The sequence below is a fragment of the Apostichopus japonicus genome, chromosome 22 (assembly GCF_037975245.1).
Source record: "Apostichopus japonicus isolate 1M-3 chromosome 22, ASM3797524v1, whole genome shotgun sequence".
Lineage (NCBI taxonomy): Eukaryota > Metazoa > Echinodermata > Holothuroidea > Aspidochirotida > Stichopodidae > Apostichopus > Apostichopus japonicus.
The window spans coordinates 23,976,753-24,003,241 of NC_092582.1; the positions used below are offsets into that span (position 1 = coordinate 23,976,753).

The window sequence follows — 26,489 nt, forward strand, 5'->3', positions numbered from 1 at the left end:
CGCCTCGATCAAGTTAACTGCCATGGATACACCTATGCTGCTGGCTATGGTAGTCTATGATGAAAAAGAAGTTATCGTGGTTATTCAAAGTATATACGTGTTTCTTGATTTTAGTGGAAATGAGCATTGTCATATCGTCACCAGTATTGTTACTGAATCATAACCGTAAAACTAGGGACGTGTATTTAAATATAGCAAGCAGGTAGGTAGATCTGGACCGGTAAAACGGCTGGTTATTAATAGAGTGCGCACTGCAATTATGACATCTTTGTAAGATCGGCTGCGATAGTTTAGGCTCGCATTCAAATTTCGGAATCAGAAAATGTAAACAAACAGAACAAAAGGACATTACAATGGTCTGTTCTATTTTAATTCAACAAGTATTGTAATTGTTATACAATTGCTGCTGATAATTCTGTTTAGTTCGTGTTGTAGTTTTGTCACGGCCTTATTGTTGATCTGAAAAACAAACCACGACACAGAAAATAATTTTTATTAATATGATATTTTCTTTCATATTTGTTTACAAGTAAGTTTTTTTTTGTCTCCATCAACACTTCTGTCGATAACAGACTTTCATGTAGGTTTCTTAAAACTTCTTAGAAATTTGGACATTGTTATTGTTCAATATTACAATTGTGCATGTCAAGTCATAATAACAATATGTTAGATTATACAAACCTTCCTCCTCAATATAAGGTACTTTTAGAGAGATTGATGTATTTAGACTTAATACAGTTGAAAACAAACATACCTAAGAAAGTGGCTGGAAACAAGACATATTAAACATTAGTTTACCCAACTGACATACTCCCAGAACGTCGGAAATGTGACCACGTGATTATGACGATGATTTGTCTACGCTTGTAGATCCATAAATCCAAATACTATTTTTGTTATTAACATTTAAATTATTGGCTTTCATGATCTGTGATGACGTCACTGATGTTGAGTATTCACTGATCAGTTTATCGTCTCATGGATTATTATTCTTTATCAGAGGCATCGAATACTCGACTATCATGAATTGGTTTTTCTTCATTTAGTCGAAGATTTGTTCTTATTTGAGTTGTTTCACATGTTTTATATATGATAAGTGTACAACTGATCAGTTATATTAATGAGATGATAACAATTCTAACCTGATTGGTTATATAACTAAGATGATAATGGTTGTAAACTGATTAGGTATAAAACCGAGATGATAATGATAGTAAACTAATCTGTAATCTTACTGAGATATCATGATTATAAACTGATCATCTACACTACTGAGATGATAATGATTGTAAACTGATAAGATCAAAGTTAAGGAATCAACCAGATTGATTACTCAGCTGATATGAAGTTATCATCGAGAGCCAACATAAATCCGGTGAATATATTGATGGTTTCATTCCAGACCAATAAAGATTAAGTATGCACTTATCATTAACATATCTCTCTTCTATGTTTTTCATCAGTTTGGAATATTATCGACCATTTTCGTCGTCTGAATCTACAAACCGGTCAATGGCAGGTAAGAGATTGTTCACCTTTCATTCAGCTATTGCTCATAATGCAAGTCTGGTCAGCTTGTTTGCGTTATGCTGCCCTAGCTCTGTTTTCAGTCCCCAATAAGTGTAAATAAATCAATATAGTGATACATTATCTGTGAGGTGAACGTGTTGCTGGTAATATTAGAAGTTCCGATGTAAAGAAAGAACTTTCAGACATGTTCCCGCTCCTACTTCCAAGGAGTGGTGCGGTTTGGGAGGGGGGTGGAGAGAGCGGATGTAATCTTGCGTGCAAACAATGTCTAAATGAATCTCATTCAGCACTCACAACGCATAGTTCTATATTGACACACCCGTACAATGTCTATGTCAGTTTGAGACCGTCGATATTGTTAACATATAGATAGAGCTAAAAGATTGACTTTTGGACAGGTTTGCTATATATTATACAGTCTATTTTGACACATGCCGTTTTATTAATATTCGAGGTTGTGAATTTGCATCCAATAAACTTCACGATTATTCTGAGATAAAACCGTCATGTTGAACAGGTCTTGTTAAGTTTGTTGTAATTTCTGTGTAATTGTTCATCATAGCACATAACAACAGTCGTAACAGTCCGTTTAACTGACCATGTATGTTACCGTAGCAGCTCCCTGGTTTTGACTGGTCATGTTTATAGTTTTTAGTTTTTTTTTCTGTTGGTGTGAGACGTGGGTCTTCCATGCATGATTTTAACACCAACAGATATATTACTGTAAATTGTTGGTCTTGATTCAAGTAATTACTAATCAAATTTAATTAAAGTGGTCAAATGCACAGAATGGTGATGAGGAAAATTAGGAAGTTAGTAATAGGAACAGATCTATGGGAAATTTGACTCTTAAAACTTGTGTTAAGTTGGTTTCTATACTCTCGTAGTGTTTAACTCAAATAATGTTGAGGACTAAGTCACTGGGTAGACGTTTTAATCAAATTAAATGAAGCTTCATGTTACGTAATAGGTATATCTTTGACCAATCCATATAATATCTACACATAACTGGATACTCCTGCAACCAGGGACGTAGCTAAGGCCTGATGATTAAGGGGAGTAGTGGCTGAAATTCAAACTGGATGGGTTTTGAAGCCAGACAATTTCGACTGCCGCCTTGTACCCATCCCCCCCCCCCGCCCCCACCCGCGCTACTCGTCAACGATACGGTCCGATCAGACACCCCATCTTTCGCGACTGCACTTTTGTTCCGAACTTTTCTCGATACATTTGCACCAACTGGCCCTCACTTCACAAACTTATTAATCACTCTGGTTAAGCAAGTAAGCAACTGAGTATAAGTTATCTGCTTGAAGGCTACATAGACTACTAACTACAAAAGCTATGTTAGTGTAAAAATTGGGGAAATCTTTTTTTTTTTCAACAAATTATATTCGACGACATAGTGAATACCAAAAAATTAACAATCTGCCTTTCATCTTCGTCAAGGACCAATAGAGTTCTTAGAAATAAGTATAAAAACATACTGCAAAAACATACAGTTTTCAGTGGTTGCGTTTCTCACGTAGGCCTTTATATAAATTCGATGGCGGTGGCGGTATACGCCAACCCGTATTAACTAATAACCTGATAGTTAACTCTGCTCTAAGATGAATAGACAAAGTTCGCAGATAAAACCACTACAACCGTGACAAAAAACTAGTAGTGTTTTCTTGGCAGCCATATGTATATAAAATAGCTGTAAAGGGCGCTAATATTCAATTTTAGTCAGCCTGACTCTGTCAATGCGAAACCGTAGCCGGGAAATATCCGTAGGGCGGGAGGAAATATCCCTAGGGCGGGGAGGAACATACTAAGTATCGCTTACATGTTACATACACCAAATTATTTACCCAATAATTTTTAAAGAAAGTGCAACCCTTCGATGGTGGTAAAATCGAGAGGTTTCCCAGCATCATTGATTTCTCGGCCACTGAACAATTGAGATAATCAGTTGTAACTACTTAAACCTAGCCTAGGGCCCAATGGAATTTGGAAAAGCCGATACTTTGAAGAATGTAATTTGTACAACAAAAAATGAAGGAAATCATCAAGAAGTTAAATTTTAGGCCAATACCCGAACTCTTTTTTCACCGCCCAAACCTTAGTTATTTGATGTTAATCTCAAACCTTTTTGATTTTGTTATGGTCATTACTACTCCTAATTAGCTATACATTATGTGGGCCCGATTCCGCGAATAAAAAATATCAACTGAACTATTTCTATAAAATATATCCTAGTCTAAATTTTGCCAAAATAGTCTAACACCTATCTTCTACAACTGTATAAGATGTAACTGTCTGAAAATATAAAATACGAACCAATTTTGGCAAAGATTCAAGAGTTCGGTGAGACGTACAAGTAACGTACTGTAACGGTTACAACTACTACTGACTAGCCTTTAGTGGTTTAATTGTATACCATAGGGACAAAACATATAACAGCGATGTAGCCAGGAATTTGCAAGGGGGGGGGGGGAGCACAGTTTGCGATTGATATGGGGGAGGGGTCTAAGGGGGTATCCCCCTCCCCTTTGAGACATTTTGAAAAACAATTGAAGGTCCTTACATGCGATCTGGTGCAATGTTTTGCCAGTTTCATCATTGTCATATGATATCATATTATCAGCAGATGTTGTTTCCGGTTTGAAAAATTATTTTACATGTTCTTTTACATATTATATCAGAAAGACAAACATATTGCTCTTTTACAATTTTCCAGTAGGATTATTCTTGTTTATATGTCTGGACTTTAATACATTTGACGAACTTAACTGATGGACAGATAAACTTTCATATTTAGCAGTGTAATAATTATTTATAGGAAGCGTGTATCACGTACGATTACTAGCTTAGCTTCATAACATGCTGTTCGTGCAACAACTTATGACGAATCATAGAAAGGATGAGAACGCACGTTGTCGTCGCCGTTGTGCATACGTTTCGAGAGTCTCCATCGAGTGAGGGTAGGTAGACTATATGCATTTTATTACGCAGTGGTCAACTGTAGGCTGGTAATAGGCTATAGGCTACAATAGCTAATTGCATCTGCCAAACTAAGTAGCTGAATCAGTTGGCCTGATTGTTCCTACGATTATAATCGAGTTAACGAAGCTGACGAGTATTCCAGATCAAAAGAGCACTGCCAAAATACCATGCAAAAAGCTCAACAGTTTTTAACATCCCTGGCTACGTCCCTGGTATAAACTGAACTTACTTGAAGCTAGCAAACAGGGTCAATCCACCCAATAGCAAAATTAGTACATAAATAAACCGAATTGAAGCTGGCGATCGTTGTACGGTAGTTCTAGGCATTTTTTTAGAGTATTCAAAATCATACGAAGTTTTGTATGGTGGAGTATAAGGATCGCGAGATACAATTTCTCAAAGTGGCGAGGAAAACGTGGTAAATGTGATTGAAATTTTTCAATATTTAAGGTCATTCACAATCACAGAAATATATGAATAGGCCTAGGTAAATAAGAGTGCGACAGTCGGAAATTCCAACTAATTAAATGCAACTAATTAAGAGATCTAGATATATTGTTACAACCACATGGCTGCTACTTGTGAGTTATTTATCGTTTAATCAGATTCAGACAATACTGTGTCCCACAAATTAATTGTCATGTTTGATTTGTTTGTTTCCAAGAAACCTCAAAATTCTCTGCCTACTCTCATCTTTCCTGGTATGGTTTTGGTAAAATAAAGTAACATGTTTTCAAGGTTCTTATCTCTCATTTTCCGGTTAAGTTTGCTACAAGTAGATTGTAGCAAAAACAACACAAAGTGCAGAAGCTAGAAATATCCATTTTAGTATTCTTCCCTTTGAATTAAATCTTGCTAATAAATTAAATGTGTTGCTTAGAAAGCTTTATGGGATTTGAAGGATCACTTGTTTAAATTATTATTTATCCAGATTAATGTATACGTGACTGACATAGGTGTGTGGGTCTAAGCAGGCTTAGATATAATGAAAGGACGGATCTTGTTTTAATTTGAAACCAATAAACTCTGGTATATTCTTATGAATGGTAATGCTTGCCATGGTCTTGGTCAATTGTATATATATAAAGGGAAGCGGAGCTTTTTTAATTACTGACATTTCAAGGACTCCGATCTAATACTCTTTCTTTTCATTTTTTTCTTTTAGAGGGGATTTGGGGGGGGGGGTGGTGATTATTGCATTCGTGTAAAATGAGAATAAATTAGGAAAAAGAAATAAACTCTGTAGTAGTATGCATATACTTCAACCCGCTTCGTTGTTCTGTTGTACGGATACCATGGTAACCAAAACATATGCAATAATTTGATAACATATGAATATAAGACAAATATTCGTATTATTTCCAGCGTGTTTTGAACAGACACAAATATACATACATTAGACGATTTTGAAGCAGTCAGGATCCGAAGGGGGGGGGGGGGTTGGAGTGGAGTTGTTCCAACTACGATATAGTCGGTAACTGGTAATCTGTTTTAAATATTCCTAATTTGTCATCCGCTAATTGTATTTTGATAATTATCTTAAAGTGTTAAAGATATGTTGTTGCGACAATTGGACATTCAAGCCTCATTCATTCCTGATCATTAGTGTCTACGATGGGGTGGAGAGTTGAGGGCGCCAAATAATAGAGGACCAACTCACGTTAACATTTGTATCCATGGGCGTCAACAGGTGGGGGACGGGGGGGACATGTCCCCCCACTTTCAAAAGTGGAGGGGATATCATATCATTTGTCCCACCCACTTTTCAGAGCAGTTATTAAAAAAAAGAAGGTAGATGGTGATGAGTTACTATGTTCATATCACTACCTCCAGTCCCTTGGACTGGACGGACGAATAGGGGTGTAGGGGTTAAGTAATTAAGGCTACATGTATTCGCCGGATATGGTAGATCTTTATTGTTGAGTGCCGGCTAGGCGCTACACACGCTCTGCGCGAGGTGCCTTTTTCTGATTATTATTATTAAAGTACCTGGGAACATAACAACTGACGTCTCGCACCTACATGCATGTATTATATATATACCACTCCACTCATCCCGGAGGTGACGGCGCCACTTTTTCAATATTTCGTTTGAGATGGACGCTGTGTAATTCGTCTCCCTTGGTGTCAGAACGGCATCTTTTTACCAGTACTTTCTGTCGGAATTTAGTTTTGTGAGACAAAATTTCTCCTCACAGATCTGGTTCTGATGTAACTAAAAACGACTCAGGAAGGCCGTCTCCTGCGATCTAGGGGGTCTTATGTACCCAAAATTTTCTGGTACGCTACGCGCCAACCAATGGTGGCGCTCCGCTTAGAAAGTATAGTGTCCCCCTCACTTTCTGAAACCTGCTGACGCCCATGTTTGTATCACGTTTATTCCAAACGTAGAAACAAACTTTTAAAAATCTGGAAGTGAACAGAAATACATATCTTTAAACTATAGTTTTTGAGATAAATTCTGTAAATAATTCACGAGCATCGGTATGATAATTAACAACCGATCATATCATTTCAATATTTAGTAGAACACTAATAGCTTGTATGGTTTTGAAACAACATAATTGACATAACCGTCGTTGCTAAACGTTCCCAACATACTGTACCACTATATCCTCGTGAAACATTGGTTATGTTCTCAGTTCTAAATCCAAACTTAGCTGTAGTAAAAATCAATGACATTAACAAATATCTTAATCAAATGATGTATTCATGTAAAGGAATGTACTGAAATATGCCGCTTTTACGTCACCGTCTCGATGTACATTAAATATGAAACCGTAGAATGTTGTCAATCATGTTGCACCGTTCTTGTTTATGTTCATTTAATTTCGGGGCAAATGCTCATCATAGCACAAACAGTTGTCGTAAAAACAGTCCATTTAGCCGACCATGTAGCTTACTGTAGCTGCTCTTGCATATTTGTCGTTGTTAGCAGGTATAAACATATCTGGTTATGTTACATTTTTTTCGTTTTCTCTGGTGTTAGGAGAAGTTGGTCTTCCATTAAATAACGCTGCCTATCACGTCATTTATGTTGTAAATTGACCAAACCGTGAAATATTCGAAGAATTATTGGATACCCTGCAACTAACTAAAATATCTAGATATGTTGTCACAATCACGTGACTGCTCTTAATTAGTGAATTATTTGTCGTTTATCCAGCAGATTGTAGCAAAAACAGCACAAATTACAGAAGTTGTAAAAGTCCACTTTTGCAACTCTTTCTTCTAAGTTCAATCTTACTCAATTATTAACTCAAATTTATCAAGGTAAATGTTTCTGCGACGGTTCAACGTACACTAATGTGAATAGGACATTAAATACCTGTAGTATCTAGGTCAGAAATGAGGATGAACTGGTAGTGTAACGGATGGTGATCGATGCGAAGCAGCGCGATTTAACATTGTTGTTTTTGTATGGTTTTAAAATCATACCAGGAACTGGTTTACATTGCCAATTATTTGTGTGTGGAGTGCAGAGATAAACGAAATTGCTGGTGAACATTAGACTCACCGTTTTCCAAAGTGCTTATGCTGGACATTTTGGCGATTGATATTAATGAAGGAAGAGGTGAATACGTTTATTGATAAAATGAAATACAATTGAAGACTATTTTGTACATTGTGAAAATATTATATTCGTGATTTGGAATAAAATGTAGAAGAAGATCTTGCAACTATATATTTTTTTTAGTGGCACCAGATTCGCTCTGTGGAGTAAATCATTTCCGATGATTCGGTGGAGCTGTGATTAAATCCCTTTCCACGCACATTTACACAACAAGAATACCGGTCAGTATGTGGGGGTAATTATACTTCAGCTTCGTTCTGTTGTCTAGATACCATGGCAACCAAAGAACTAGTTTTGTGACGCTGTATACGAACACAATGTTGAAAAAGATCATGCGCATGAATCTGTTTTTTTTTTTATTCTTTAAGACACTACGTCACGGATATATATATATGCTCAGCCCGTGCCGTATATTGCTTCTGCTTTTTGTTAAAAGCATCTTAGATGTACAGTATACCCTTCTTTGGAGAAGCTGGATGATCCGTTTACAGCAATGGTTGGATGACAAGACTAAAGTAACTTAACGAATGTAGCATTAACACATAGCTGGTTTCGTTTACAGTATCAACTTAATCGACATCAAATATACTCAAAAGCTTTCATAGGTTTCATGAATTATTATAAATCGGATAAATGCTTCAACTAATTAAAAAAAAAATGCTTCAACTCATGAGAAAAATGGTTGCTTTGTAACCAGCATCGGAACTTAAATCAGACCTATTACATATTTCATAACTAGCTTCACCTTCTCATACATGTAACAATTTGGGCTGAAGTTGTTTCTAATCTCATCGCCTGCTGAGGCTAATTACAAGCGGTCAAATTCATAGCTCCTATTATAATATTGCTATACCGTTGTATAAATGACATGTACACTTAGAGCTTCCGTAAGAAATATCTAACCAGAATCTATTACAAAAGCCGAATATATCGTTCATTTCATTTCCGTTAGCACCAGTATAAATATAAAATATCTAAACAAGGGAACCAAAGACTAAGAAATACAAAAATATGTACATTAATATAAGCGTAAAGATAAGAAAGTAAAAGGTTAATAAATACTTGAAAACTTGTGTTTCTAAAAAAAGTGATTCTGTTTGAATAAACTTAACAGAAAAGCAAAGCAAATAATTCTGAATGGCTTTATTTCATTCTTTGGCAAGATATTAGGATTGTATAAATTTCTATTGGCTTTAACTAAAATACCCTTAAGTGCTGGATGCAGTGCGTGTTCCATATGAATAGTTCATGTATACTCAATACAATAGGAATTGAAAATAAAATAGAAATGTAACAGATTATAATTTTGAGAATATTTTAATCTGATTTTATCTTTTTGATACACCGTTATTGATGATCGAATTATCCCTCGAGATCAACATGGTATAATTAATGCTATCACTGACATATCACCTTTGACGATGTCATAAGAGGGATTTGTCTGAAATACAGACTAAGCTGATTTACAGATACGACTGTCTAGTATAACAGAAATGCACGCAGTCATATACATAGTATATTGCTATAGGTATTCGCTATGTACTAAGAAATGTTAGGTTACATGGATGAAAGTGCTACAGTATGCATAGCTATAGAGACTTCAAACTAGTCTTGGTGATTTTCTAACTTTAAGGTATTGACATAAAGATTCCGTTGAATTTTTTTTAATGCATTTGTTTTAAACTGACATATCAGTGAGCTATGGGACATTAGTATATAATACAGGTCACGGTATGGTAAAGTGTAATCTAAGATAAATGATCTTTTCTTTACCGACACTCTTGAAATGGGCGCATTGTTACATGGTGTCAAGTGTCTACTTCCTGTCAGGCTCACAGTATACGTTAGAAATCTCTGTGACGATATTACGAAGTTTTCATCACCATTTTATCATCCTGAGCTTTCTATTTCATTCAAATTTCTGTTGGGGCTAGAAAAGTACTTTACATATTTTACCATTAACTGTCCCTACTCCTCTCTTTCAACGCCCTTTCATCTGATATGGAACCATATTCATGTGTTCCTAAAGCAGCCATATCCGTTGTTGTGTTATATTAATAATTTAACATGAAACGAAACCTTATATAACCATAAATGTTTAGGTAGATGTGTGCGCATTAATGAAGTGGTAATGTAATAACACGTCACACTGTAGGACATTATTCTAATACAGTAAACTTGAACCCAATTAAAGACAATCGGTCATAAAAATCCATGTATTGCCTAATTATCGTAATAGCATACTTTCTCTGGTTTGATTTGCTATTTATAAATGGACATATAAAAGATGAAAAACAACTTCCTTAGATATTCTAATGGAGGGGGGGGGGGGGGGAGTGACTAGGTTTCCATACTGAAGTAATGATAATTGTATTTAAAAAAAAAATCATTTTTCAACGACAAGGAGCTATTTGTCCAGGATGTTTGTATCGTACAACACAACGTATACGTCAGAAACCCTTGTGACTAGGTATGGTACAAATAACATAAGATATGGTACAAATAACATGAGGTATGGTACAAATAACACGAGGTATGGTACAAATAACATGAGGTATGTTCCAAACAAAATGAGGTATGTTACAACCAACATGAGGTATGTTACAAATAACGAGGTATGTTACAAATAAAATGAGATATGTTACAAATAACATGAGGTATGTTACAAATAACACGAGGTATGGTACAAATAACATGGGGTACGTTACAAATAACATGAGGTATGTTACAAATAAACCGAGATATAATACAAATAACATGAGGTATGGTACAGATAACATGAGGTATGTTACAAAGAACATGACGTATGGTACAAATAACATGAGGTATGTTACAAATAACATGAGGTATGTAACAAATAAAATGAGATATGTTACAAATAACATGAGGTATGTTACAAATAACATGAGGTATGGTACAAATAACATGGGGTACGTTACAAATAACATGAGGTATGTTACAAATAAACCGAGATATGATACAAATAACATGAGGTATGGTACAGATAACATGAGGTATGTTACAAAGAACATGAGGTATGTTACAAAGAACATGAGGTATGGTACAAATAACATGAGGTATGGTACAAATAACATGAGGTATGGTACAAATAACATGAGGTATGGTACAAATTACATGAGGTATGGTACAAATAGCATGAGGTGTGTTACAAATAACATGAGGTATGGTACAAATAACATGAGGTATGGTACAAATAACATGAGGTATGGTACCAATAACATGAGGTATGGTACAAAAAACATGAGGTATGTTCCAAACAAAATGAGGTATGTTATAACCAACATGAGGTATGTTACAAATAACGAGGTATGTTACAAATAAAATGAGATATGGTACAAATAACATGAGGTTTGGTGCAAATAACATGAGGTATGGTACAAATAACATGAGGTATGGTGCAAATAGCATGAGGTATGGTGCACATAACATGAGGTATTATACAAATAACATGAGGTATGGTACAAATAACATGAGTTATGGTACACATAACATGAGGTATGGTAGAAATAACATGAGGTATGGTACAAATAATATGAGGTATGGTACAAATAACATGAGGTATGATACAAATAACATGAGGTATGTACTAATAACATGAGGTATGATACAAATAACATGAGGTATAGAAGAAATAATTTGAGGTATGGTACAAATAACATGAGGTATGGTAGAAATAACATGAGGTATAGAAGAAATAACATGAGGTATGGTACAAATAAAATGAGATATGGTACAAATAACATGAGGTATGGTACAAATAACATGAGGTATGGTACCAATAACATGAGGTATGGTACAAATAACATGAGGTATGGTACAAATAACATGAGGTATGGTACAAATAACATGAGGTATGATACAAATTACATGAGGTATGTTACAAATAGCATGAGGTATGGTACAAATAACATGAGGTATGGTACAAATAACATGAGGTATGTACTAATAACATGAGGTATGGTAGAAATACCATGAGGTATAGAAGAAATAATTTGAGGTATGGTACAAATAACATGAGGTATGGTAGAAATAACATGAGGTATAGAAGAAATAACATGAGGTTATGGTTATGGTACAAATAACATGAGGTATGGTACAAATAACATGAGGTATGGTACAAATAACATGAGGTATGGTACAAATAAATGAAACTAAATGAAGTCTCCCTTCCACGCTCGTACTCCAGCACTTTCGTCAGCTATTTCCTCATTATTATTGTCCTTCTTTCTCCGCATGTAGACCCCTGTATGCTCTCCTTATAGAAGTAATTGCCTTTGTGAATCAATAAAAATTCTCAATATTAAAGTAGAGAATATTCAGACAGATAAATCCTTATTAAACAAAGTTAGTCTATCGTGCTTGCAATGTCTCTCTTTCACACCGTCTCAGTCAAAAATGTTTTATTGTTTTAATATGTTATTATTTTTATTAACACCCGGCAAATTAATAATTATATTAAAGCGCTGACAATAACATAATGTAACATCCTGGCCTTGTATCCCCACATTGTTCCTATTGTTTTTAGTACTCTTTCCACCAGAACAATTCAATATGTCTGTATCTTAAAGTATAAGAAACCCTCTGATGTAAATGAGGCAAATTGTTCCTGATTCCGAGCCGAGCACGAGACTACTTGGTCCAAATTTGGTACTCTCGAGTTCGAACAGAGTTCTATAGAGTACTTGAGCAACAACAAAGTCCAGCTAATACATAGATACAAAGCAATAACGAGCTCACACGGTTTCTGCCTATACTAGTCTAATAGACGCACCGGGCGTATCGATTAAATACACAGACTATAGTCATTCATAAATTTACGGGCCGTCGTTTGCTGGTCTAAATTTTCCTAGCTTAAATTGGACAGAGAGAGTTTGCAAAACTGATTATTTGCACATGTACAAACTTTCAGTAAACATACACACACAGGGTAAACTTAGAAAGAAAAACATCTGTGCAGGGTTTATTACATTTCATTATTTTTTCAATGTATACAGATATCCGCCAGTCTATTTAATTCTCCCTTGTGTCTCTTATTTTATGAGTTCATCGTACAACTGCAAACTTTCATGGATATCTCTACACGATCAACAATACCACAGAAACAGAATATCTAAGACGAAGGTGGAGAGGCTACTCAATAATTTGCTTTATTTTGTCCATTACATCGATCCAACAACGATATTCTGAGTTCTATCTTTGAATACTGCCCTCTTTTCCCCTTCTCGTCATCTTCTCGTTCCATGTTATCCTTCTGATCATCTCAGTGAGAAGTTCATCATTATGACGTCACTCAGTGTTTGATGACGTCACTCCGTGTTTGATGATGTCACTCAGTGTTTCATGACGTCACCCAGTGTTCATGACGGGTTTAAAACTATGTCTTCCCTATATAGCTGATGTTTATACTCATGTTATTAAGCCCGTGCATCTTACAGTGATGAGTCTGTCTCCTATATTGACTTTAGTGTGTTCAATACAGACGTGTGTTTACCTGCCAGGAATAGTTTACTGTTATATTTGTGAAGATATATCATTCTAACTAAGTCTTATACATTTTTTGCTTCGCCATATTAAATTTTCCTGAAATTCATTTCCAAAATCTCATTAATATAATATTTTTCTTCCTTTCAGGCCTGTGACTGCAAGGGAAATCTACCAGGAGAAGAGGTAAGAGACACATATATTGATATATTCAACGGTAATTTTAATAACAGACAAAGAGGTATTAATTAATGTTGAACACAGATATAAGACAAAAGAGTATTGGGACCTTACGCACACTCTGTCAAAGAAATGCTCAACAAAGAAACGAATAGACCTTTAAATACTACAATGTTATTCCGATGTCATGATGTGTTAAAAGTCTCACACAAACTTGGTATTTACCTTCTAAAAGTTTCAGCTTTCCAGGCAAGGTTGACTGTAAAAGGAAAGGAAAGGTGTAACCATTTTCTCTATACACAAAAAAAGCTAATTCCAGAAGTCTGTACTCAAATCTCCTATAAATCTCTACTCTTTGATAATATAAAATCATTGGAATCATTCTCTGGGATCGGGGAGGGGTTGGGGATGGTTAAGGAGGAGCTAAGCTTCTCACAGAAATTTGGTAAACGATGCAATAAAGTTTGCCTGTTAGCATCATCACATGCCCGTCAAACAGAAACAAATTAAATATTGAAATTGAAGAGATAAACTGATCGGCTCTGTTGGTATGCAAGCTGATTTACTGGGTTGTGAGGGTATACGCTGGGTTATAGCACCATTATTATTCATTGTGATTTGAGAGCGTCCATTGTGGCATAAAATGACCAGCTCGGAGTAGAAACCCTTCCCTGTGTTATACCAAATATAAGGAAACTAGAAACAATATAAAAAGTAAATGTTTTAATATCTGAGTGATCATGTGCATCGGGTAAGTTACAATGAGGGTCCCTTTAGACAAAATTGATAGCAACGGCGTACAGTAGGTATTTAATGAAGATGAACCTACGTGTATGTGAGGTGACTTCTCAACATTTCCAACAAAAAGTCAAAATTAAGAATAAACACAGTAAGTGGGCAATATGCTTAAATCAAATTTGATGTGTCAGTCCAGAGCCGCGAAAAATACAAGTAATTTAGAGAAGCTTGATTGTTGTCTCAAATTTGATTGATTTCCAGCACAACCTGATATTGTTAGTATTACATGTTATGTCATCGCCAAATGTTTTAAATATTTTACCAAACCAATATTATACTAGTCAAATTGAGATATAAGGCATCATTCTACATTATTTTCCAATTCATGAAATTAAATTTTCAAGTATCTAATGTGAACATTAATCTTATAAGTATATCGCCTAAACACATTCAAAAGCAGATGGCGCATGTAACACCAAATCAGAAGGTTATTTTCCTTTCTTTTTATTTAAATTTGTTTCATTATATGTAATGACACCTGACTAGTCCAGCTAACAAACAATGTTCTTATGCATGTTTTTAGCATCGAATTTTGTCTTATATTTCCCAGAATTAACACAAGAGCTGTTTTCACGGCATGTTATACATAAATTACCGAGGCCCTTTAAATGTTTAGTTAGCTTACACTTACATCTAGGATTGTCTTGGCGTACTGCTAATAACGAATACTAAGTTTGTATAGTCACCGTGCAGAAGACGGATGAGTTGACGTGATGAAGTATTTCTGTTGAAGGCAGAAAAATAGCAGCTTGTAGTTCAATTGTTTGAAGGCCGATGGAGGGCGGATTCGTCCGACTGAATGATCTACAGTATGTTATCTAAAGTTGGATGAAGATGTATATTACCTTTCCCGCCCCCCCCCCCCCCATGGACGTCAAACCGTCAAAAATGTTAAGCTATTTTCATATACAGCGGCGGTTTCACCCTTCAACGTCCGTAGTGCCTTCGTTATTAATTAAGAATCGCTATACTGATACTGTACACAGAAACTAACAATATAGTAAGAAATAAAAGTAGATAATTCCTGTTTCATGGAACATACCTTCATTTCTTTCAGAAAAGAGGAATCATGATATAAATACACACATCTTTAATCGTTTATTTTTTATTAATTATGTGACTCCCGTGCATGGAGACCGTATGATTCATGTCCATTCTTATGTCAAAACTATAAAGTGGACAATGAGCAATTAACTACATATTTGTCAAATACGTTGCAACACGTGACACCAACCCTGCTTCAAGTTCTTATTTTCTACAATGTGCGACAGTTTCAACTATCTTGGCATCTCGTTGTTAGCAAACCTACGTCAAACTTCTCATTATTCAATCACTTTACCCTATTTCTCGCTACACGCATGTTTATAGAAATCTGGAATCTCTGTCCTTCTCCTATGCATAAATACAACCTACACATGTTTAGTTTGGGGTATAGGCACTGACACTAGCCGTCTAGCTGACTTCACTTTTCTGGTCACTTAGTTGATTGTCAACCGGAAGTTACCGGTGATGTGATAATCTTATTTTAAATTTATTTCCAGCAACTACATAAGTGACTACCATGACTTGCAAAATTATAACAAAATTAACAATAAAGAGGCACTGTTTAGGAAAACATTCCCATCAATTTGAGATTACTTTACCGTGCGTTAGATATGCTTGACGTCATTGAAGAAGTTAGCGCATGTCTGCAATTTTACTCATTTGGTTCTTTGTATTTGCAGGAAACGGAAACTCGCAATACATGAATTTGTTCCTATCGTGCAATTGTTTTTTACTGTAAAATGTTGGTAGTGCGTTATAAATGATTGTTAACGGTCTTCCAAATAAATATTTTATTTTCAAAAGTTTCTCTGTTTTAAGTATTTCGATGTACGTGGAGTTCTGGCTTAGGGTGAATAAAAAACCGGAAAACGCAACCCAATTTTTTTTTTAAACTCTTGGGTTTAAGCCTTAAAAATATTTGAATCTTGTTAAAATATCATTGTCACAACTCGTGCTTCTCTTAATTAATAAATTTTAAATTTCAAAAGATTCCGTGTTTTATTGCGTTTTCAATCTGACCAGAGGACAGCTGCGGGGTGAAAGGAAACTATTCAGAGATCTGAGAACATGAATAACAGGCAGATAGATATAGAGCATTTTAATAAGGATGACCTTGGTTTTATTAAGTTATGTATGATTATTTGTTTCTGTTTCCTGCAGGGTTACATCGAACCTAGTTCATCGGAAGATGATACGGATGAAGAAGTAAGAATATCGAATACATCATTTTTAGTTTGTCTTATACTAGGTTATATTCCATAAGTTAAACAACAGCTAATGTTCGTGAGACAGCCTTACAGTTAGTCATATACAACATGAATACGATAGGTCATCTATGGAGGGCAGTTGACATTAAAGCTCGTCAAATCTACAAAAACATGGAATTGTGTGAGAGTTCGTGTTAATTGCTGATAATTTACTATATAATGTTCCTTCTTATATGTTTATAACCACATGTCCACCTATACGTATGTTGAGTAATTGGAATGTTATTCTATCACGGATCGCTCAGGCTTGCCTCTTGAATTGCAAACAAGCTGATGCTTGTATATTGCTTATAATATCAAGCTAGCAACGACTTCAAAAGTGAGCTAATAATAACAATAACAATTTTTATGATCTTATGACGGATTTTAAACTGTCTATCCGGAGTAACTGTTCATATACTTAATAAATTTTAAATTTCAAAAGATTCCGTGTTTTATTGCGTTTTCAATCTGACCAGAGGACAGCTGCGGGGTGAAAGGAAACTATTCAGAGATCTGAGAACATGAATAACAGGCAGATAGATATAGAGCATTTTAATAAGGATGACCTTGGTTTTATTAAGTTATGTATGATTATTTGTTTCTGTTTCCTGCAGGGTTACATCGAACCTAGTTCATCGGAAGATGATACGGATGAAGAAGTAAGAATATCGAATACATCATTTTTAGTTTGTCTTATACTAGGTTATATTCCATAAGTTAAACAACAGCTAATGTTCGTGAGACAGCCTTACAGTTAGTCATATACAACATGAATACGATAGGTCATCTATGGAGGGCAGTTGACATTAAAGCTCGTCAAATCTACAAAAACATGGAATTGTGTGAGAGTTCGTGTTAATTGCTGATAATTTACTATATAATGTTCCTTCTTATATGTTTATAACCACATGTCCACCTATACGTATGTTGAGTAATTGGAATGTTATTCTATCACGGATCGCTCAGGCTTGCCTCTTGAATTGCAAACAAGCTGATGCTTGTATATTGCTTATAATATCAAGCTAGCAACGACTTCAAAAGTGAGCTAATAATAACAATAACAATTTTTATGATCTAATGACGGATTTTAAACTGTCTATCCGGAGTAACTGTTCATATACTTTGGCAATTTTTCTTAACAGTATTTGCCTGATTCTACAATTTTGCAGTATGAATTGAGCATGCGCAATAAAACTACAATTATATGGAAGAGTATTTTAGTAGATGCGATTATGTGTGAGAATGAATTAAATGGTGACTGTAGACAGAAGTATTGTCTTAATATGTTATAGTTCACTAACAAAAAGAAAATGATTGTTTATTTTACTTTATTGCTATTGATGTGTTCTATATATTCACCTGTAAAGTAAACTAAGTCTCTGGAATGCTCTGGTAAGGTGATATGAATTATGAGGTCGACATCTCGGTTAGGCTATTGGTTTATACATATTGATAAACCTCAACCAAAACAGGTTATTTTCACTTCATATAAACAATAGAGCACCCTTGGATGGCATCCGATACCATTTGTCTTTGACAATTGTATGTTTTCCCCATTGACAATGGTATGTTTTCCCCATTGACAATGGTATGTTTTCTCCATTGACAATGGTATGTTTTCCCCATTGACAATGGTATGTTTCCCTACTGACAATGGTATGTTTTTCCCATTGCGTTTTGGAATGCATCTGAGGAACTCACCTAATGATCTGTACATCCATTCACTTACATTGGTGAGCCTCGACATGCGGGACTATTGAGGAGCTGTATATTAAACTTAAACTAAAAGTTTTTTTCTTCTACTTCTGTTACACAGACTTCTGATGATGATGAGGATGATGGTGGCGGTGATGATGGTGATGGTGGTGGCGGTGATGATGGTGAAGCTGATGGTGGTGAGGATGATTTGCAAGACGAACATACCGTTGACGTAACCACTAGTCATTACAACCAACCGACAGAAAGCAGGCCTACACCAGATGTGAGTAATTAGATGTGTGGTATCAGAGAAACTATGAGAGTCCGCAATGGGTGGGGTATATCCCCTTGTAACATCAAAGTAGTCAAAATATGAGCAATAATTAGTCAGCATTTTAGTCTTAATATGTTGTAGTCCAAGAAACTATGAGAGTCCGCAAGGGGTGGGGGATATATGGGAGTATTTCCCCTCCCCTTGGAAAATGACATTAGTCAAAATATGAGCAATAATTAGTCAGCATTTTAGTCTTAATATGTTGTAGTCCAAGAAACTATGAGAGTCCGTAAAGGGTGGGGGAATTGAGGGGGTATTTACCCTCCCCTTGTAACATCAACGTATTCAAAATATGCGCTATAATAAGGCAGAAGTTTAGTCTTAGTATGTTATAGTCCAATAAAAAAGAACATGCAGCACACTGTGAAGGCTCAGCTAAACTTATTTATGAAATTTGTTTTAGGCCTTTGGCAATATTTCTTAGCAGTTTATAGATTTGTTGTTTTTTCCTTGCCTCATGCTCCTTCTCAACACACATAGTTTATTGCAACGTTAGAGAGTTGTACACATTGGTTTTGAGAAAAAAGGACATTAATGTAATTTTACCTTCTTTTTTTAAACTAGAGAATGATAAAAGTTTGATATAAATTTGAAAAGTGAAAGGGCTCTAATGGTGTTCTTGAATACTTAAAGAGTGTGAGCCAATGTTATCCTTGTAAGATATCATGAAAAAGTTTTATTTTTATGAGTTCTACAGATACTGTTGAGTGTTTGTTGAGCTCCACAAAAATGAATACATTTATACTCACAATGACACCGTCTCGTGGAAGTAGGAGACTTGTCAATGTTACATTTCCTTATAGCTAGTGGTCGCAACGTTTTCACTTTTGAGCCAATTGACGTCACATGACTATGACCTTAACTAATATCAAGGGGTTTGAACAACTCAAAATGGGTAACCTACATGTTTCCGTTCTTGAGATAAGGTAGGTACAAGGTTTTCATTGTGTTATCCTGTTGACTGATTCTTGACCTCCAATAAATATATATATATATAGATATATATATATATATATATATATACATATATATATATATATATATATATATACTTCGCTCCTCGCTTACCTGTCTCCTCACAACCTTAGCACCTCATTCTACCGTGCCTATAAAGTCCTGGTAAATAAATAACACTGTGCGCCCTCTATGACCGGACCCCCCTTCCGGTCCCTCCTCCGTTTTCATTCTACCATTCCAAGTGCCTACACGCATATTTTTCTTGTGGATAGTTTCCTTGGAAAATTGTCTTTGTTTTCTTCGACGATCGCCGGAAGTTTTTTAGCTTCGGATCTTTAGAAGTTTGACAGTCCTTTCCTGACCGATAAGTATCCTTTTTGTCAAAAAGGGAGGGTTTTGGGGACTGTTTTCGTAGTGCGTTTCCTCCTCGGGTTGGTTTGCGGCGGGGTTAGCAGTTCCCCGAAACTGCCTAGGTTCCCGCCCTATTCCTCCCCACGCTAAAGCGTGTTGTTGTTATTGTGTTTCTTAGCTTGTTTACTAGCTTTCTTCCCCCCAATTAGTTTCTCTCGTCCCCCTTTTGGGGATTCATATTGCTCACTTATATTCACTCTTTTTCGTATGTATTTCTCGCTCTCTCATTTTCGTTTCAGCTTGCATTTTCTTGTTAGGCCACCCCGTAGCGTTACCTTGTTTACCGTTGCTAGGTTACGCTACGCTCCACCTAAGCCTATTTCCCTCCCTAGTTCTCCCTTCTTACGTTAAGCTTCTATTGTTGTTCATTTATCACTAAGAAGTAATCTTCCTTAATCCGGTTATTCAGCATGTCACGCAATCCATTGAAGTGCAGCAACTGCTCTATGTTTCGCCCAGGCAGAGCCTGGGACGAACACGACCTTTGTCCAAAATGCAGATCCTGCACTCGACGAGACCCCTGCCTGGTGTGTATTAAGTTTACACCAGCTCAGTGGCAGGACATCGACCTGTGGCTTGAGGGCTTACGTAGCAAGCTCCAGGGAAGGCTGGACTCGATCCCGAGCGCAATCGGGGCGCCGGAGGTTCCAGGAATAACGGGAGATAGAGAGGAGGAGGGAGTAGTAGAGAGAGAGGTGGAGGAGAGTGGCCAGGAGAGGGCCGAAGGAGAGAAAGAGGTAGAGAGAGAGGAAAGAGAAAGAGAAAGAGAAAGAGAAATAATTCCCCTTTCGGCCCCGGCTATGTCCGGATCAGTTACGGCCAGAGGGAAGGGCAGGAGCAAAGGCAAGGCTCCTGCCAAGAAAAGACCTCCAAAGCAGAGGCACAGCTCGGCCGGGCTGGAGACTCCGTCTCAGTCCGGGCCGCAGCTAAACAGACCCACAGAGCGCGGCCCTCCGGCCGTGGGAGGCTCGGGTCCAAAAGAGAGAGCAACCGAGGGGACGCGGAGACGGAGCCGGTCCCGTTCCAGGGAGCCGGACAGGGAGCCGGAGAGGCGGGTTCCGACGGAGATCCCGGCCCGAGAAAGTAGGGAGAGAGAGTCCTCCCGCCGACCCAGAAGGGAGAGATCGGGGTCGCATACAAGATCCCCAAGACGGAGAGAGAGGAAGAGATACTCTCCAGTCTCCGACGAGTCCTCGGACTCTTCCGACGATGGATACAGAAGATCCAAGAGGAGGCGCCGGTCCCCGAGACGGCGTCAGGAAGAGGAACCAGCTTGGCTTTCCAAACTCACCGGCCTGCTACGGCCCCTGCTGGAGCAAAGGACGTCCACGGTAGCCGACGTGGCACCGGGCCCTACCAGCCCCGTATCGACCATGGCCCCGCAACCGGCCCCGGACCCGGACGCTCTGGATTGCAGAGCGTCGGTGAATCTTTCCGGCTTGGAGGACGAGGGGGAGCCCATAGATCCAGATCCTCTCGACTACGATCCTATGGAGGACAGCTTTGGTCACAATTACGAACCGGAGGAGGCGCCCGTGACAGGAGGAGCCCTCCCACAGGAGCTAATAACACGGGCGGCAGACATATTCAGACGACACCTGGGGTTCGAGGAACCCGAGACGCAACCGCAGAAGGCGGGCCGGGTATCAAAAATTGACGGCGACCGGCGAAGCGTCATATAAGCCCAAAACTACCATACCAGTAGACGCAACCTGTTATGACAGATTTGAGGCTATTGCCAACAAGACCAAGTGGACGGCCTTCCCGGCCAGGGCAGATAGAGCGGTCAGGGTACCTGACGAGGCTTGGAAGGATCTGTTCAGATGCCCAACCATCCCCCAGGAGGCCAAGGAGAGATTAAAAGCCGAACAAGGGGCCTCATCCACACACGTGTTCAAGACCCCGGACCAGAGGAAGCTAGAAGAGCTTTTGGTAGAGGTGGACATGGCAGCCCGTTCGGGCATGAAGTTCGCATCGGTACTAATGCTATCAGCCGAAGTCCTCATGCGACACCACCAACAGCTCCCTGAGGACAGCAGCCAAGTATCCAGGGACGAAGCGGGCCAGCTCCTCCTGCTGCTAGGCCCCCTCGTCAGACTCGCGTACGATCAATTTGCAAGGGTCGCTACCAGGTCCGTAAAGGCCCGTAGACAAAACATCGTCTCCGCCATCCATTGGCCTTCGACGGAGGCGAAGGACAGAATGCTGGAACTACCAATCCTCGGGGAAGACCTTTTTGCGGGCTGCTTCCAAAAGAAACTGCAGGAAGAGGTGGCCCGAAGGGAGACTCTGGCCAAATCAGAATTCCGACCCCCACCTACCCAGAGAACCAGACCCTTCCGCCCGAGGGAGAGCAGAGCACCTAGGGGAACGAGAGCAGCACCCGCCAAATCTATGAGCAGAGGAGCTCTCAGAGGCCGAAGCCGGGGTCAGCCTTCCGTCCGACCCGCCCCTGGGCCCCCAGAGGAGGCAGAGGCTCGACGTCGACCAGATGGGACAGTGACCGCTCCTCCACCCGACCAGCGTTCGCCGCCCAGCCCTAGGGGTGCCCACCTCACCGCGGCCATTCCGCCGGTGGGGGGGGGGAGACTAACAAACTTCTCCCAGCAATGGGAATTTATTGGCGGGGACAAGTGGGTGTTGGACACAGTCAAACACGGGTACAAAATAGAATTCTCCTCCAGCCCACCTTTCGGGGGCGGAGGAAGGCAGACACTCACACCCACGGACCCCGTCAAACGCTTAGCCCTAGAAGGGGAAATTCTGGCCCTGCTGGCCAAGCAGGCAATTACAAGAGTTCCGGAAGAGACGGGACCACTCTTCCGGTCCTCCTTTTTTCTGACCAAAAAACGGGACGGCACCTGGCGTCCCATTCTAAACCTAAAACCCCTGAACACAAAACACATCAGACCAAAACACTTCCGTATGGAGACTTTAAACTTAATATTACCCCTACTCAGAAAGGGCATGTGGGCGGCGACCGTAGACTTACGGGACGCCTACCTGCACATCTTGATACACAAAGAACACCGACGATTCCTAGCGTTCCGGTACGCAGAACAAGACTACCAGTTCCGGGCGCTCCCATTCGGCCTAGCCACGGCTCCCAGAACCTTCACGAGAGTCGCGGGAGCAGTAGTCGCCTACCTCAGAAAAAGAGGGGTCACCCTCTACGTATATCTAGACGACTGGTTGGTAGTAGGGAACAGTCTATCGGAAGCAACCAACAACGTCCACAAAACGCTCCAGACCCTTCAAGAACTGGGCTGGATCGTGAACCAGAAGAAATCACGGCTATCACCCTCCCAGACGATCCAGTTCCTCGGGGCCATACTGGACTTCACCACCGGGGTAGCCCGACCCTCAGAAGAAAGAGTCGCGGCAGTCAAGGCGACCACACAACAGATCTTGGCACACCGGGGGTCACCAACGGGGACATGGCTCCGGGCCCTGGGACTCATGGCCAGCCTCGTCGATATAGTGAGACTGTGCAGGCTACACATGCGACCTCTGCAACTGCACCTGCTGAGGTCCGCAGACCCTACAGACCCAGACAAAACAACGCTCATCTACAGGTCAGAGGAGGTCACACAACACCTTCGATGGTGGCTCGACCCAAACAACTGGAGTTCAGGGGTACCCTTTGCGATACAGCTACCAATGACATCGATAACGACGGACGCGTCACTGTCCGGATGGGGAGCTCACTGGAGCAATCGCACAGCATGGGGGACGTGGTCACAAACAGAAACATCTCTCCACATCAACATCCTGGAGATGATGGCGGTCAAAAGAGCCCTGGAAGCTTTCAACGACCACGTACAGGGAACGATAACCACAATCTTCACCGACAACACGACAGTGGTGGTCTACATCAATCGGCAGGGGGGCACCCGCTCAGAGAGACTGTGCCGACTCGCGTGGGAGGTGATAACAGCGGCCGAGGACTCCGGCACGATCCTACGGGCTTCCCACATCGCAGGCAAGCTCAACGTGATGGCGGACGCCCTATCCAGGGGGCATATAGACCCCAACGAATGGTCTCTGGAACAGGAGACTTGCGACAGAATCTTTTCGATCTTCGGCAGGCCCACGATAGACCTGTTCGCAACACACAAGAACAACAAACTCCAGACCTTCTGTTCCAGACGATTCCACCCCCTGGCCTACCACACGGACGCAATGTCCCTCTCCTGGGACCACATGGACGCGTACATCTTCCCGCCGCTATGTATGATCGGACAAGTCCTCAGGAAAATTCGGAACTCCAAGGGCAGGTTCACACTAATAGCCCCGTTCTGGCCTCGCAGACCCTGGTTCGCCGAGATCCCCCAACTCCTCATGGACGTCCCAGTGAGTCTACCGGACAAGCCCCACCTACTGTCCCAGAGACAGGGAACTCTCTCCCACCCAGACATCAAGGGGTTACAATTAGTTGCCTGGAGGCTGTCCGGTCTTCCCTACGACAGAGAGGCTTTTCAGAAGCAGCTGCCGCGATGGCAGCCGACGCTAGAAGGGGAACGACCGCAGCGACTTACGATTCCTGTCTGCGGAAGTTCGACCAATGGTGCCGACCGAGACAGATACTGCTGCCTGCTGCCTCTGTGACACAGATAGCCGAGTTCCTCCTCTCACTCTTTAGAGAAGGGAAACAAGTCTCCACTATCAGGAATTACAGGTCGGCCATCGCTGCCATCCACCAGGGCTTCCCAGATGGCTCCACACTGAGCAATAACCCGTACATTGCACAACTCATCAAAGGCAAGGCGAATCGTCGCCCACAGATCAGACGGCTGGCCCCCTCCTGGGGACTCTCAGCAGTGTTACATGCCCTGGCAGGACCACCATACGAACCAATGGCTAACGCCTCCCTGGCTGCCCTCACAAAAAAGACACTCTTCCTCGTCGCAGTTGCGTCAGCAAGAAGGAGGAGTTGCCTCCACGCCCTATCCACCAAGCAGAATCACATCAGATTTGAGGGCCACGGGGTGAGGATGGTTCCAGACCCGTCATTTATTGCAAAGAACCAGACCTTAACCTTCTTGCCAGGAGACATTTTCATCCCGGAAATTAAGACCATGTCATCAGTAGCCGAGGACAAACGATGGTGTCCAGTCAGGGCACTGAAGTGGTACCTGAACAAGACAGAGAAGTTAAGACAATCAACTTCTCTCTTCATCATACCACGACCACCCTACGCAGCGGCCTCCAAAGACACTCTATCCAGGTGGCTAGTAGAGATCATACGCCCGTTCACATCGGGGACCTCCCGACCAAGGGCTCACGACGTCAGAGGGGTCGCGGCCTCTACAGCCCTATTCGCCGGCATCCCGGTAGAGGACATACTCAAAGCAGCAGCGTGGAAAACTCCAACTACGTTCGTCGCCTGCTACTTGACCGACACTTTACACGCCGAAGCGGCATTTGGTAGCGCGGTGATGCGAGGTCCGGTGGGTAACAGCTCCCACCCCTCGGGCCTCCCACCATCGGGCAGTGCCACTCGGTGCTAAGGTTGTGAGGAGACAGGTAAGCGAGGAGCGAAGTAAATATTCCAAAACTTACTGGTTTGGATATTTACGAGTGACGAGCTTACCTGTCTCCATTCCCGCCTCCCTCCCCCGAGAGGGTGGTGGGACACAGCCGGACGGAGGAGCGGTCGCTCGACTTGACTCATGACTCCGAGCTTCACACCAGATAGACAGAACCACCATCCACCAGAGAGCCATCGACTATGTCTATCGGTGAGTGTACCTATGTGTTTCCGTATGCGTTTGCGTACATAGTCTTCCACTTACGTTCTCACCTAAGTTGGTCTAAGGGTAACAAGTGGCGGACCGTTAATCTTTAGGCTCCTTGTTAGTGTAAGGGGTAGTTCCGCCTGCAGGGTTCAGGAGAGTGTCCCCCCTTCCCGCTGCGCCGGGGAGGGTTACACTCCCCCCTGCTAAGAAGGCGTCAGTGAATTTTTTGTTAGGGGTTCACTTTGGGAAGTTAACTCGACGGGGGTCGTTGGGGGTGGCCAGACCTTGCCACCCCCACTCCCGCGTCCGTGAGGCCACTCTTTAGGAATGGTCTCATGAGAAAGGAGGAGGGACCGGAAGGGGGGTCCGGTCATAGAGGGCGCACAGTGTTATTTATTTACCAGGACTTTATAGGCACGGTAGAATGAGGTGCTAAGGTTGTGAGGAGACAGGTAAGCTCGTCACTCGTAAATATCCAAACCAGT

At 40.3% G+C, this 26,489-nt stretch overlaps 2 protein-coding genes across 14 annotated transcripts in view; one reads left to right on the forward strand and one right to left on the reverse strand.

Annotated features, from left to right (window-relative positions):
- The window catches only part of LOC139963618 (uncharacterized), a 343,329-nt gene that overhangs the window by 310,742 nt on the left and 6,098 nt on the right, over window positions 1–26,489 (forward strand). Inside the window, exons 11-13 of one of the 2 annotated variants that reach the window (XM_071964573.1) lie at window positions 16,778–16,822; window positions 17,481–17,525; window positions 18,683–18,847. In XM_071964573.1, coding sequence (XP_071820674.1) covers window positions 16,778–16,822; window positions 17,481–17,525; window positions 18,683–18,847 — 255 coding nt within the window. Of the gene's footprint in view, window positions 1–1,463; window positions 1,520–13,744; window positions 13,768–16,777; window positions 16,823–17,480; window positions 17,526–18,682; window positions 18,848–26,489 lie in introns of those variants that run through there. The other variant, XM_071964581.1, reaches the window with a different exon arrangement.
- LOC139963637 (uncharacterized) overlaps window positions 1–26,489 on the reverse strand; it is a 664,171-nt gene that overhangs the window by 165,766 nt on the left and 471,916 nt on the right. The window lies entirely within an intron of this gene.